The 15,017-nt window shown below is 51.3% G+C and overlaps 1 protein-coding gene across 1 annotated transcript in view; it reads left to right on the forward strand.

Annotated features, from left to right (window-relative positions):
- sos1 (son of sevenless homolog 1 (Drosophila)) overlaps nt 1-13,917 on the forward strand; it is a 36,911-nt gene extending 22,994 nt beyond the window's left edge. Inside the window, exon 21 of the mRNA XM_027276694.1 lies at nt 13,658-13,917. Coding sequence (XP_027132495.1) covers nt 13,658-13,902 — 245 coding nt within the window. The 3' untranslated portion in view covers nt 13,903-13,917. The remainder of the gene's footprint in view (nt 1-13,657) is intronic.
- Nucleotides 13,918-15,017: the final 1,100 nt, after the last annotated feature.

Consider the following 15,017-nt stretch of genomic DNA (forward strand, 5'->3'; position numbering starts at 1 on the left):
TGTTGCATGTGAAACATTAAGCAACATGAAATATTTTTTAAAGCTACACAGTATGGCCTTAGCCTGCACAGTATGAAGCCTACATATCATTATCTGGTAAAGTATTTAGATGAAAAACTTGAAACATGAGCAGCACCACTTATAATCTGCCGTGTTCTGAGAAAGGTCACAGTAAGATCACCTGGAAACAGAAACATGTACTGAACACAGCTGCAATCATCCCTGAGGACGGGGACAGGAAAATTAGACGGCCTCGATTAAAAAATGTCCTGCAGAAATGTTGAGAGTGACGAGAGAGCTGAGCATTAGCATGTTAGCATTAACATGTTAGCATTAGCATGTCAACATTAGCATGTTAGCATTAGCATGTATTTCATTCTTAGTGGCTAATGCTAACTGCTAGCACGTCAGGTTTTGAAGGTGGTATCTTAACGAACTCGTAGAGCTGCTGAACTTAAACGTAGCACCGCAGAGTTTACACTGAGCGTCTCTGTCATCATTACTTAGTTTGAAATGCTCCATACTCTGTTTGGACCGCCTCACGTTTGTGTGCCGTTACGTTCAGGTACGTTCGGTGTGGCCTAGATTAAGCAATGGCACCCTCAACTGGCAACACCATGACATTTCACTGAAAAAAACTCCTGTGGAAAATGGCCCTAGATAATTTAATAATAATAATTTAATTAATTTAATCGATTAAATTCTTTTCGACAATTAACTGATAGTCGATTAACCGTTTACATCCCTAGAAGAAACGGTTCCGTCTTAAGAAGCACATGACATCTTTGAGAAAGGCAGCACAGAGTAGACCTGTTAGAAGAACCAGGAAGTAAACATCATGCATCATCACAAGGTGGCACTCTCTTCTTACTGCGCTCTGTCTGTTCCAGCTTGTCTGCTTCTCTTTTCTGTCCTCTCTATGCCGAGCCTAAAAGTAGTAGTAAACATCAACGGGGGGAGAGACAGGCACAAGAGGGCTCTAATCTCTGAGGTCGCTGCTCAAAAAAGACTTTTTACAAGAAACACACACGTCTGCAGCAGACGAGGTAGACTGGGGTTTATGGTGGGAGGGTTCAGTTTTCCTCAGCCATGGCACTAATCTCAGCGCAGGAGTAGCTGTCTTGGTTAAAGAATCTGCAAATGTAACGATCCTATTTTCAGCTGAGATTGTGAAGGGTCGGCTGCTGATGGTCAGGGCAGAGATAGAGAGCCGGGTATTCTGCTTTGTCAGCGTATACGCCCCAAATCAGGGAAGAGAGAGAGTGGGATTTTTCAACCTGCTTAAAAATGAACTGAAGAATCATCTTCAGGATCAGATCATCATTGACGGTGATTTTAACTGCACCTTAGATTTCACTGTAGACAGGATAAGTGAGGAACCCCACCCACAGTCAAGTCAGAGCCTTTGCAGTGCCATTACGCATCTGGACTTAATAGACACATGGAGAGTCAAACATCCACAGTCCAGACAGTACACATGGGTCAGGATGATCAACAACAGAGTCAGTGCAGCTAGACTGGACAGGATTTACATTTCCAAAGTTCTCAGTTCCAGACTAGTGCAGAGCAACATCAGCCCAGTTGGTTTCACTGACCACCATTTGGTCAGTGCAGAGCTACTGATTACACCAGGTGAGAGGATCAGGTCTCACTGGTCGTTCAACAATAAACTCCTGCAGAACAGCAGCTTTTGCAAAACTTTTGAACATTTCTGGCAGCAGTGGAAAAATATGAAACCTGACTTTAGTTCTTTGAAGATGTGGTGGGAGGTAGGAAAAGCGCAGATTCGTGTTTTCTGCCAGCAGTACATCTCCCATTCCACTGCTAGGATTAAGGCTGCTGTCAGAGACCTAGAAAACAGCATTAAGATCATTGAGGAGAGTGCACATACTGATCCCGCTGTTGGTGACCTGCTTCGGGAGAAGAGGTTGGCCTTGAGCTCCTTCCTGCAGGAGAGAGTGAAGGGAGCTCTCGTCAGGTCTCGGTTCCTCCATCTAAAGGACATGGATGGCCCAAGCTCTTTCTTCTTTAATCTGGAGAGGTCTGTGGCACAGAAGAGGCAAATGGTTTGCCTTGAACTTCCAGGGGGCAGAATTACCACCAGTCCTGGGGAGATGAGGAGCCACGCTATAGACTTCTACACTGACCTGTTTGGGGCAGAGCAGTGTAACTTGGAGTGTCGTGAGGAGCTTCTGGAAGGGCTTCCACAGCTCAGTCCAGAGGAGAGGGCTGCTTTGGACTGCCAGCTGACTTTGAAGGAACTGACGGAGGCAGTGAACCAGATGACATTGGGACGGGCACCAGGGATTGACGGCCTCTCCACTGACTTTTATAAACATTTCTGGAGAATTCTTGGACCTGACCTTCACCTTTTGCTGCAGGAGTGCTACAGGACAGGATCCCTTCCTGTTTCTTGTCGGAGAGCTGTGCTTTCCTTGCTGCCCAAGAAAGGAAACCTGGCCTTACTTAAGAACTGGAGGCCAGTTGCTCTACTCTGCACAGACTACAAGATTATTTCAAGAGTTTTATCAAACAGACTTAAGGACATCCTTGAAATAATTGTGGACCATGACCAAACTTACTGTGTTCCGGACAGGACCATTATGGACAACATCTTTCTTGTTCGTGATATAGTTGAAATGTCTAAATGTTGTAACACTGACTTTGGTATTGTTTCTTTGGATCAGGAGAAAGCTTTTGACAGGGTGGAGCACTCTTATTTGTTTTCTGCACTTCGGGCTTTTGGTATTGGTGATGGGTTTGTGGACTGGGTTAGTTTGTTGTATAAGGGTGCACAATGTATGGTGAAGATGGGAGCTGGGCTGAGTCGGCCAATCTCTGTACAGCGAGGGATAAGGCAGGGGTGCCCAATTTCTGGGCAGCTGTACAGCCTCGTCATTGAGCCTCTGCTGTACAAACTGAGGAGTCGTCTTGGTGGTCTCTCACTGCCTACATCCCCCAAGCGTTGGGGGTGTTTTTGGGGACTGAGAGCTTTCTAGCTAAGAACTGGGAGGGAGTGAAGGAGAAAGTGTGCGCCCGGTTGTCTAAATGGAAATGGTTGCCACCGCAGTTGTCATATAGGGGAAGGGTTCTGGTTGCCAATAATCTGGTCGCCTCGACTCTTTGGCACAGACTCACAGCTCTAACACCACCAAGAGGCCTAGTGGAGGACATTCAAAGAGCCATACTGGATTTGTTCTGGTCTGGGAAGCACTGGGTCCGGGCAGCTGTCCTCTACCTGCCTGTGGCTGAAGGGGGGCAAGGTCTCATCAACATCCAGTCTAAAATTGCCTCTTTCAGACTTCGGACTGCACAGAAACTGCTGTACAACTGTGGCCCTGGATGGTGTGACACAGCCCGGCTGCTGCTAAGGAGAGCTGCGAGGCTGGGGTACGACAAACAGCTTTTTCTCCTGCGCCTCGGAGACGTGGATCTCACCGGGTTAACGTCTTTTTACAGCTCTGTGTTACAGGCATGACAGATTTTCCCGGTTGCTCGTGAGGAAAGCAGTGTTTTCTCCTCCTCCTCCTCACAGTGTTTTCTCCTCCTCCTCCTCCTCCTCCTCACAGTGTTTTCTCCTCCTCCTCCTCACAGTTTTCTCCTCCTCCTCCTCACAGTGTTTTCTCCTCCTCACAGTTTTCTCCTCCTCCTCCTCCGTGTTTTCTCCTCCTCCTCCTCACAGTGTTTTCTCTTCCTCCTCCTCCTCCTCCTCTTCAGTGTTTTCTCTTCCTCCTCCTCCTCCTCCTCTTCACTGTGTTTTCTCTTCCTCCTCCTCCTCCTCCTCCTCAGTGTTTTCTCTTCTTCCTCCTCCTCCTCCTCCTCCTCCTACTCTTCACAGTGTTTTCTCTTCCTCCTCCTCCTCCTCCTACTCTTCACAGTGTTTTCTCTTCCTCCTCCTCCTCCTCCTCCTTACAGTGTTTTCTCTTCCTCCTCCTCCTCCTCCTCCTTACAAAGTGTGTTTCTCTTTCCTCCACCTCCTCCTACCCCTCCTCCTCCTCCTCCCCTCCTCTCCTCCGCCTCCTCCTCCTCCTCCCCCTCAGTGTTTTTCTCGTCCTCCTCCTCCTCCTCCTCAAAGTGTATTTTCTTCTGTTCTCTTCCAGCCTCTACTCCGCCTCCTCGCTTACGTGTTTCCCTCATTCCTCCCCCTCACTCCTCCTCCTCCTCCTCCGCCTTTACAGTGTTTTCTCTCCATCCTCCCCCTCTCCTCCCGCCCCTCCTCCGCCTCCCTCCTTACAGTGTTTTTTCTCCTTCCTCCTCCTCTCCTCCCCTCCTTAAAGTGTTTTCTCTTCCTCCGCCTCCCTCCCTCCTCTGCGCTGCGGTCTGAGCTTTCCCAACTGTTGATTCAACATGTTCCTCGCGCCTCGATCCTTCTGCTTACTTACTTATGAGCTCGACATTCCGTCACACAACATAGTAGCGCATCAGTCCTCCTCCTCCTCCTCCAGGTTTCTCCTCCTTCCTCACTTTCCCTCCTCCTCCTCTAGGTTTTGCCTCCTCCTCCTCCTCAGCACGGTGTTTTCCCCTCTTCCTCCTCTTCACTCTCCTCTCGCTCTCACACAGTGTTTTCTCTCTCCCCTGTTCCTCCTCCTCCTCAAGTTGTTTCTTTCCTCACCTAGTTTTTTGTCCCTTCCTCTTCCTCTCTCCTCCTTAGGGTTTTCTCCTTCCTCCTCCTCCCTCCGTCACTAGTGTTTTCCCTCCTCACTCCTCCTCCTCCTCCTCGACAGTGTTTTCTCTTGCCGCTCCTCCTCCTCCCTCTACACTCAAGTGTTTTCTCTTCCTCCACTCCTCCTCTCCCGTTCCTCCTCCGCCTCCTCTTCACTGTTTCTCTTCATGTTTCCCCTCTTTCCTCCTCCTCCTCCCTCCTCCTCCTCCTCCTCCTTCTCAGTGTTTTCGCTTCCTCCTTCCCGCTCTTCCTTCCCTGCCTCCGTCCTCAGTGTTTTCTCTCTTTCTCTCCTCCTACCTCCTCCTCCTCCTCTCCTCAGCCTGTCAGTTTGTCTCTTTCTCCTCCTCTCCTCCTACCTTCAGTGTTGTTCTCTTCCATCCTCCCTCCTCCTCCTCCTCACTTACAGTGTTTTTCTCTCCTCCTCCTCCTCCTCCTCCTCCTCACAGTGTTTTTCTCTTCCTCCCCTACCTCCTCCTTACAGGTGTTTTTCGCTCTTCCTCCGCCATCCTCGAGTGTTTTCTCTTCCTCCTCGCCCTCCGTCCTCCCGATGTTTTCCCCTCCTTCTCGTGTTCCTCCTCCTCAGTGTTTTCTCTTCCATTCCTCCCCTCCTCCTCTTACGTGTTTTATTGTTTGCTCTCTCCCTCTCCTCCTCCCTCCATCCGTGGTTTTTCCTCTTCGCTGCCTCTCCTCCCTTACATAGGGTTTTCCCTCCTTCTCTCCTCCTCCTCCTCCTCCTTCAGTGTTTTCTCTTCTCTCTCCCCTCCCTCCTCCTCCTCTCCCCTAAGTGTTTTCTCTCCTCCTCCTCTCACAGTTGGTTTTTCTCAGTTCTTCTCTCCCGAGTGTTTTCTCTTCTCCCTCTCCTCCTTCCTCCTCCCGCCTTTTTCTCCCCCTCTCACTGTTTTCCTCTTCCCTCCTCTCCTCCTCCTCCTCTTCCTCCTTCATGTTCCTCCTCCTCCTCCACTTCAGTGTGTTTTTCCTCCTCCTCCTCTCCTCCTTCTCTTCCCCTCCTCTCTCAGTGTTTTTGTTCCTCTCCTCCTGCCTCCTCCTCCTCCTACTCTCACAGTGTTTTTCTGCTTCTCTTCCTCTCCTCCTCCTCTCTGTTTTCTCTTCTCCTCCTCCTCCTCCTCCTCCTCCTCCTACAGGTGGTTTTCTCTTTCCCCTCCTCCTCCACAGTGTTTTCCTCGTCTCTTCTTCTCCTCCTCCTCCCCTACAGGGTTTTCTCTCTTCTCCGCCTCCTCTCTCCGTCAGTTCTTCCTCCTCCTCCCCTCACAAGTGTGTTTTCTCCCGTTCTCTTCTTGTTCTCCTCCCACAGTGTTTTCTCCTCCTCTTTTCTCTCCTCATCCTCCTCCTCCTCCTCCTACAGTGTTTTTCTTCCTCCTCCTCCTCCTCCTCCTGTGTTTTCTCGCCTCCTCCTCCTCCTCCTCCGTACAGTGTTTTCTCTGCTCCTCCTCCTGCCTAGTGTTTTCTCTTCCTCCTCCTCCGCCTCCCTCCTCCTCCTCTCCTCCTCCTCCTCCTCACAGTGTTTTCTTTCCTTCCTCCTCCTCCTCCTTACAGTGGTTTTTCCTCCTCTCTCTTCTCTCCTACCTCCTCCTTCCTCCCTCACAATGTTTTTCTTTCCTCTCCGCCTCCCGTCCTCCATTGTCTCTGCTCTTCCCTCGCCCCTCTCACGTCTAAGTGATTTCCTTCCTCCCTCCGCTCCTCCTCCACGCAGTGTTTTCTCCTTCCTCCTCCTCGTTTTTCTCTTCCCTCCTCACAGTGTTTTTCTCCTCCTCCTCTTCCGCTCAGCCTCCTCCCCTCTCTCCTCCTCCTCACCTTACAGTGGTTTTCCTCACTCCTCCTCCTCCTCTAAGTGTTTTCTTCCTCCTCCTCCTCCTCCATACAGTGTTTTCTCTCCTCCTCCTCCCCTCTCCTCACAGTGGTTTTCTCCTCCCGCCTCCGCCTCCTCCCTCACAGGTTTCCTCCTCCTCCTCCTCCTCTCCGCCTCACGTGGTTTCCCTCCTCCTCCTCTCCGTCCTACCAGTGTTTCTCTCCTCCTCCTCCTCCTCCTCACAGTTGTTTTCTCTCCCTCCGTCTCCTCCTCACATGTTTTCTCTCCTCCTCCTCCTCTCACAGTGTTTCCTTCCTCCCCTCCTCCTCCTCCTCAAGTGTTTTCTTCCCCTTTCCTCCCATCCGCCCTCCTCACCGTGTGTTCTCCTTCCCCTCATCCCCTCCTCATCAGTGTTTTTCCCCCTCTTCCGTCTTTCTCTTCCTCCCTCCTCCTCTCACATTTTCCTCCTCCTCTTCCCTCCCACAGTCCTCCCCTCATTGTGTTTTTTCTTCTCCTCTCAGTGGTTCTCTTCTCTCCTCCTCCTCCTCCTCCGCCTCCTTCACAGTGTTTGCTTCTCCTCCTCCTCACTTTTCTCACCCTCCTCTCCTCGTTGTTTTTTCCCTCCTCCTGTGTCCTCCTCCTCCGCACAGCTTCTCCTCCTTGTTTTCCTCCTCCTCCTCCTCCTCCTCCCTCCCCTCTCCGCACAGTGTTTTTCCTTCCTCCTCCTCCTCCATCCCTCTGCACTCCTCCGTCCTCCTCAGTGTTTTCTCCTCCTCCTCCTCCTCTCTCCTCTCACATGTTTCCCGTCCCTCCTCCACACGTTCCGTCCCCCCTCCCTCCTCCTAGTGTTTTCCCTCCTCCTCGTGTTTTCTTCCTCCTCCTCCTCCTCCTCACGAGTGTTTCTTCCCCTCCTCCGTCCTCCGCAGCCTCAGTGGTTTTTCTCCTCCTCCTCCCTCTTCTCCCTCCTCCTCTCCACAGTGTTTTCTTCCTCCGTTTCCTCCTCCATCCTGTTTTCCTCTCCTGCATCCTCCCTCCTTTCCTCACAAGTTGGTTCCTCTCTACGCTCCGCACATCCTCCTCCTTCCTCCTCCGACCTCCGAGTTTCTTTTTCTCCTCCTCCTCCTCCCCTCTCCTCCACAGTGTTTTTCTCCTCATCCTCTCCTCCCCTCAACAGTGGTGCCTCTCTCTCTCCTCTCCTCCCATTTTTTCTCCTCCCCGTCCTCCTACAGTGTTTTCTCCTCCTCCTCCCTCCCCTCACAGTGTTTCCCGCGCTTCTTGTTTTCGTCTCTTCCTCCTCCTCCGCCATGTTCCTCCTCCGCCTCCTCCTCCTCATTTTTCTTCCTCTCCGCCCTCAATGTTTGTCTTCTCTCCCTCATGTTTCTCTTCCTCCGCCTCACTCTCCTTAGTTTCTCTCCCCCCTAGTGTTTTCCCCCTCTCCTCCTCCTCAGTGTTTTCTCTCCAGTTTCTCTCCTCCTCAGTTTTTCTCCTCCCTCACAGTGTTTCCCTCCCTCCCTCCCTCTCTCCCCACTCTCTTTCTCACGTGTTGTTCTCCTCCTCCCTCACAGTGTTTTCTTCGCTGTTCCTCCCTCCTCCCCTCCCTCCTCCTCTCCTCACAGTGTGTTTTTCCTCCTCTCTTCCTCAAGGTTTGCTCCTCCTCCTCCTCCCAAAGTGTTTTCTCTCTCCCGCCTCCTCACGTTTTCTCCTCTCCTCTACAGTCTCCTCCCGTGTTTTCCCTCCTCCATGTGTTCTCCTCCTCCTCCTCCTCCAGTGCTCTCTTCACATGTTCGTCCTCCTCCCGTTTCTCCCTCCTCCTCCTCCTTCAATTCTCCCCCTACAGTGGTTTTCTCTCCCTTCCCTCCGCCTCCTCCTCCTCCTCGCCTCAATGTTCTCCTCCCTCCTCCGCTCACAGTGTTTTCTCCTCCTCCTCCTCCTCCTCCTCTACAGTTTTTCGTCTCCTCCGTCCCCTCCTCCCCTCCTCCGCCTCCTCCTCACGTGTGTGTCTCCTCCTCCTCCCCTCGTTTCCTCCTCCTCCTCCTCCTCCTCAACAGTTGTTTTTCCAGTCCTCCTCCTCCTCCCTCCTCCACATTTCCTCCTCCTCTCGCATTTCTCCATTGTCCCTCGTGTTTTTCTCCTCCTCCTCCTCCCCTCCTCCTCCTCCTCCACATAGTGTGTCGCTTTTCATCCTCCTCCTCCCTCCTCCAGTGTTGCCCTCCGCCTCCTATCCGTGTTCCCTCCTCCTCCTCCTCCTCCAGTGTTTTTTCTCCTCCCTCCTCCTCCTGTTCCCTCCTCCTCCTCCACAGTGTTTTTCCCATCTTTCCTCCTCCTCCGCCCCTCCTCCTCACTCAGTTTTTTCCTCCGCCTCCGCCGCCTCCTCTCCTACAGTGTTTTTCTTCTCTTCCTCCTCCTCAGCTCCTCACAGTGTTTTCTCCTCTCCTCCCTCCAGGTTTCCATCCGCCTCCTCACTCCACAGTGTTAGTTCTTTCCCTCCTCCTCCTCCTCCTCAGTGGTTTCTCCTCCTCTCCGTACGTTGCTCCTCCTCGCCTCCCTCCTCCTCCAGTGTTCTCCCCCGTCCACAGTGGTTTTCCTTACCTCCTTCTCCTCCTCATTTTCCTCGCCTCCTCCACACATGTTTTCTCTCCTCCCTCCTCCTCCTCATGCTCTTCCTCCACAGTGTTTTTCTCCTTCTCTCCTCCTACTCCTCCTACCGCTCCTCCTTCCTCCTCCACAGTGTTTTCTCTCCCTCTCCTCCGCTCAAGTTCGTCTCACTCCGCCTCCACCAGTGTTTTCCTCCTCTCTCACTCCTCCTCCCCTCCAATCCTCCTCTTCCTCCCACACGTGTTTTCCCTCCCTCCGCCCTCACTGCACGGGTTTGTCTCCCTCCTCTCATCGGGTTCTTCCTCCTCCTCACAGTGTTTTCCTCGTCCCTCCTCCTCCTCCTCCCGCACTCCAGGTTTTTCCTCCTCGCCTCCCCTCAACAGTGTTTTCCTTCTCTTCCTCTCCTTCCCTCCTCCTCACGTTTTCCCTCCCTCGCTACAGTGGTTTTCCGTCCTCCTCCTCCTCCCCGTGTTTTCTTCTCGCTCCTCCGTCCTGCTCCTCCCGCCTCCCCTCCAGTTTTCTCCTCTCCTCCCCCTCCTCTCACAAGTGTGTCTCTCCCCCGCACTGTTCCTCCTCTCCTCCTCCTCCTACAGTGTTTTTTCCGTCTCCCCTCCTCCTCCCCTCCTCCTCCCCTCCTCACAGTGTTTTCTCCTCCTCTCTCCCATGTTTTCCTCGCTCCTCCTCCTCCACATGTTTTTTTCCCCGTCACATCGTCCTCTCCTCCCACAACAGTTGTTTTTCTCACTCCTCCTCATGGGGTTTTCTCCTCCTCCTCCATTTTTTCTCCTCCTCCACACAGTGTTTTTTTCCTCCTCCTCCTCCTCCGGTGTTCTCCCCCTCCTCCTCCATCAGTGTTTTTCCTGCCTCTCTCCGCCTTTTGCCTGCACCTCCTCCTCCATCCAGTGTTATTCTCCTCCTCCCTCTCCCGTTCTCCTCCTCCGCTCCTACAGTGGTTAGTTCTCTCATCCCCTCCCCCTCCACAGTGTTTTCGTCTCCTCCCTCCTCCTCCTCCTCCTCCTCCAGTGGTTTCTCCTCCTGCCTCCTCCTCCTCACAGTGGTTTTCTCCGCTCTCCTCCACGTTTTTCTCCTTCCTCCTCCGTCCTCCTCCTCCCACAGTGTTTTTTCTTCCTCTCTCTCCCTCCTCCTCTCACAGTGTTTTCTCTCCTCCTCCTCAACTTTCGCTCCCTACTCACAGTGTTTTCCGTCTCCCCTCCTCCTCCACATTTTCCTCCTCCTCCTCCTCCTCTCCACAGTGTTTTCTCCCCCATCCCCTCTCATGTTTCCTCCTCCTCCACAGTGTTTTTCTCCTCCTCTCCTCCTGTTTCTTCTCCTCCTCCTCCCACCCCTCCTCGCTGGTTTTTCTCCTCCTCCTCCTCCATCGTCCATTTCCTCCTCCTCCCTCCACAGTGTTTTCTTATCCTCCTCCTCCTCCTCCTCCAGGTGGCCCTCCTTCCTCCAACAGTGGTGTTTCGTCTCCCCCGCCTCCTTCAAGTGTTTCCTCCTCGCCTCCTCTCCTCCTCCACAGTGTTTTCTCCCCCCTCCTCCTCCTCCACAGTGTTTTCCCCTCCCCTCCTCCTCCTCCTCCACAGTGTTTTTCTCCTCCTCCTCCTCCTCCCATGCCCGTCCTCCTCCTCCCTCCAGTGTTTTCTTTCCTCCTCTCTCCTCCTCCTCCTCGTCATGTTTTCTTCACCTCCTCCTCTCACAGTGGGTTTTCTCTCCTCCTCCTCCACAGTGGTTTTTCCCTTTCACTCCACCCCTCCTCCTCCTCCTCCTCCACAGTGTTTTCTACCGCCTCTCCTAGTGTTTTTCTCCTCCTCCTCCTCAAAGTGGTTTTTCGTCTCCTCCTCCTCGCTCACACAGTGTTTGTGTTCAGTCCTCCTCCTCCTCACCTAGTGTTTGTCCTCCTCCTCCTTCCTCCTCCCCACAGTTGTGGTTTTCGCCTCTCCTCCTCCTCCTCTCTTCCTCAACAGTGTTTTCTCCTCTCTCCTCCTCCTCGCCGCCTCACAGGTTTCCTCCGCTCCTCCCCTCATGTTCTCCCCTTCCTCAGTTTTTGCTCCCTCTCTCCTCCTCGCTCATCTTTCCTCCGCCTCCTCCTCCTCAGTTTTTCTCCTCCTCCTCCTCGCAGGTTTTTACCCCTCGCCCTCCTCCTCTCTCCATCCTCCTCCGCTCCTCCTCACCTCGTGTTTTCCCTCACGCCTCCTCTCTCCGCTCCTCAGTGTTTTCTTCTCCTTCCTCCCTCTATTTTCCTCCTCCTACCTCATTGTTCTCCTCCTCCTCCAGTGTTTTCCGTCCTCCTCCTCGTTTTCTCCTCCCCACATGGTCCTCCTCCTCCTCTCCTCCTCGCCACATTAGTGTGTTTTCTCCTCTACTCACAGTGTCCTCTCCTCCTCCTCACCAGTGTTTTTCTCTTCTCCTCCTCCTCCTCCTCCTCCACAGTGTTTCTCCTCCTCCTCCTCCCCTCTCCAGTGTCCTCTTCCTCCTCCCCTCGCACAGTTGTTCTCTCCTCCTCCTCCTCCACAGTGTTTTTCCTCCCCTCCGCCTCCTCCCTCACACAGTGTTTTCTCCACTCCTCCTACTCTCGCCACAGTGTTTTTCCTCCTCCTCATCACAGTGTTTGTTTCTCTCCTCCATCCGGACTCACAGTGTTTTCTTTCCCCTCCTCCTCCTCCTCCACAGTGTTTTCGGCTCCGCTCCTCACCATGTTGCGCCTCCTCCTCCTCCGCCTCAAGTGTGTTTCGTCTCCTCTCCTCTCCTCCTCCCCTCCTCCTCCTACGTGGTTTTCTCATCCGCCTCCTCCCCTCCTTCCTCCTTCCCACTCCTCACAGTGTTTTCATCTCCTCCTCCGTCCTCACTCCTCCTCCTCCTCCTCCGATCACAGTGTTTTCTTCTCTCCCCTCCTCCTCACAGTGTTGTCCCTCTCCTCACTCCTCCTCCACACAGTGTTGTTTTTCTCCTCCTCCGCCTCCCCTCCAGGTTTTTCTTCTCGTCCTTTCCTCCCGCCTCCTCCACAGTGTGTGTTTTTCCTCTCTCGCATCAGTGTTCTCCTCCTCCTCATCGTGTTTTCTCCCCCGTAGTGTTTTTTCGTCCCTCCTGTTTTCTCCTCCTCCTCCTCCTCCTCCCACAGTGTGTGTTCTCTCCTCTCCGCCTCAGTTTTCTCCTCCTCCACAAGTGTGTGTTTCCTCCCTCCTCCGTCAGGTTTGTTCTCCTCCTCCTCCACACAGTGTTTTCTTCCTCCTCCTCCTCTCCACAGTGTTTCCGCCTCCTCCTCCTCACAGTGTTTTCTCTCCTCCTCCAGTGTTGTTTCTCCTCCCTCCCTCAGTGTTTTCCATCCTCCTCCTCCTCTCCACAGTGTTCTTCTCCCTCCTCCTCGTCCTCCTCTTCCTCCTCACAGTGTTTTCCTCCTCCTCCTCCTCCTCCTCCTCACAGTGTTTTTTTTCCTTCTCTCCTCCTCTCCTCTAGACTCCGACAGTATCTTCTCTGGGTCTCTTTGCCGCACGGTTCCACGTTAGTATGACAACCTGATAATTCATTAAGACAGCATCACTGACATCACACTGCACACCTGTCTGTTCGCATCATGACAATCACCAATAGAACTATATTACATAGACGCCGCTTGATCGGGTTGGTCGTTGTGTCGCGATACGAACAGCGCGCCGCCATAATTGGATGTGGCAGATCTGCCCGTAAAACTAATAACAGGAAATGGACTGAACTTCATAAAGCCACCTTTCTTCTACAAAGTTCTTTAAGTTAAGGTCTCTTATACACGCCATTCACACCAAGCACTGTATATGGGAACAAACATGGCACCAAAAACAACGTATGTAACTTTAAAGTGATGATTATAAATGTTTACTCCGTATGTAAGCCACCATACCAACGTATGGATTTTTTCTAATGCGGAGTGTTTACCAAACAGCTACTAAGTGTTGTGTAACACTTTACGGATGATTATAAATAATTGAAAATTGACTATTTAACATTTACTCGGTGTCTCTATACCAGAGGCCTGAAAATGGTCTATGTGACAAATGAATACACTTACTATATATATCTATCTATTCATTATAGATAATATATATATATATATCTAAATACCCATATATCGTATAATAGATATATATATATATATGTGTGTATGTATGTGTGTGTGTGTGTGTGTGTGTATGTGTGTGTGTGTGTGTGTGTATAAGGTGCTTTATGAAGTTCAGTCCATTTCCTGTTATTAGTTTACGGGCAGATCTGCCCGAACCAATATGGCGGCGCCGTTTACGTACGATTCAGCGCTCAATGCGGCGTCTATGTATATATGTCTATGGACATCACACTCACCTGTCCGTGGTTCTGACCTGGAACTGATCCAGGACCAGGTTTCTGTAGCTGTGACATCATGGCTGACACCTGATCACCTGTTTCCATAGTAACAGTCTGACGTCATGGAAACCATGGGCTGACAGCTCAGCATATATGATCACCTGTACAGTCTGATCACCTGTACAGTCGATGTTTATGTAAACAGTGTGTTCATGTCACCTATGTGTGTGGTTCTGACAGTGGTTGTGGTTCTAACTGGTTCTTTATGGTCTCAGGATCGTCCTCTGTTTCCTCCATGGTGAGTTTCAGTCGTGGTTCTGAAGACGTTCCAATTCCTCCACCAGTTCCTCCTCGCAGACGTCCTGAATCAGCACCTGCTGAGTCCTCTCCCTCCAAGGTAACTAAGATGAGAACATGTTCTCCCCTGATACAAGAACATGTTCTTCACTCACACAAGAACACGTTCTCCACTGATAAGACAACATGTACTCCACTGACAAGACAACATGTTCTTCATTGACAAGACATGTTCTTCACTCACACGAGAACATGTTCTTCACTCACACGAGAACATGTTCTCCACTGACAAGACAACATGTTCTCCACTCACACGAGAACATCTTCTTCACTCACACGAGAACATGTTCTCCACTGACAAGACAACATGTTCTCCACTGACAAGACAACATGTTCTCCACTCACACGAGAACATGTTCTCCACTGACACGAGAACATGTTCTTCACTTGACAAGAGAACATGTTCTCCTCTGACACAAGAACATGTTCTTCACTTGACAAGAGAACATGTTCTCCTCTGACACGAAAACATGTTCTTCACTGACAAGACAACATGTTCTCCACTGACACAAGAACATGTTCTTCACTGACAAGAGAACATGTTCTCCTCTGACACGGGAACATGTTCTTCACTTGACACGAGAACATGTTCTTCACTGACACGAGAACACGTTCTCCACTGACACGAGAACACGTTCTCCACTGACACGAGAGCATGTTCTCCACTGACAAGACAACATGTATTCCACTGACAAGACAACATGTTCTTCATTGTCAAGACAAAATGTTCTCCACTGACAGGAGAACATGTTCTTCACTGACAAGACATGTTCTCCACTCACACATCATGTTCTCCACTGACAAGAGAACATGTTCTCCACTCACACATCATGTTCTTCACTGACAAGACAACATGTTCTCCACTCACATGACAACATGTTCTCCACTCACACGACAACATGTTCTCCACTGACAGGAGAACATGTTCTTCACTGACAAGACATGTTCTCCACTGACATAAGAACATGTTCTCATGTTAGTTACAGTGGAGAACATGTTCTCCACTGTAACTAACATGAGAACATGTTCTCCTCTGACACAAGAACACGTTCTTCACCGACACGAGAACACGTTCTTCACTGACAAGAGAACATGTTCTCCACTCACACGACAACATGTTCTCCTCTGACACGAGAACACGTTTTCCACCGACACGAGAACACATTCTTCACCGACACGAGAACACGTTTTCCACCGACAAGAGAACATGTTCTCCACCGCCAAGAGAACACGTTCTTCACTGACAAGAGAACACGTTCTCCACCGACAAGAGAACAC

Source organism: Larimichthys crocea, unplaced genomic scaffold, assembly GCF_000972845.2.
Source record: "Larimichthys crocea isolate SSNF unplaced genomic scaffold, L_crocea_2.0 scaffold532, whole genome shotgun sequence".
Lineage (NCBI taxonomy): Eukaryota > Metazoa > Chordata > Actinopteri > Sciaenidae > Larimichthys > Larimichthys crocea.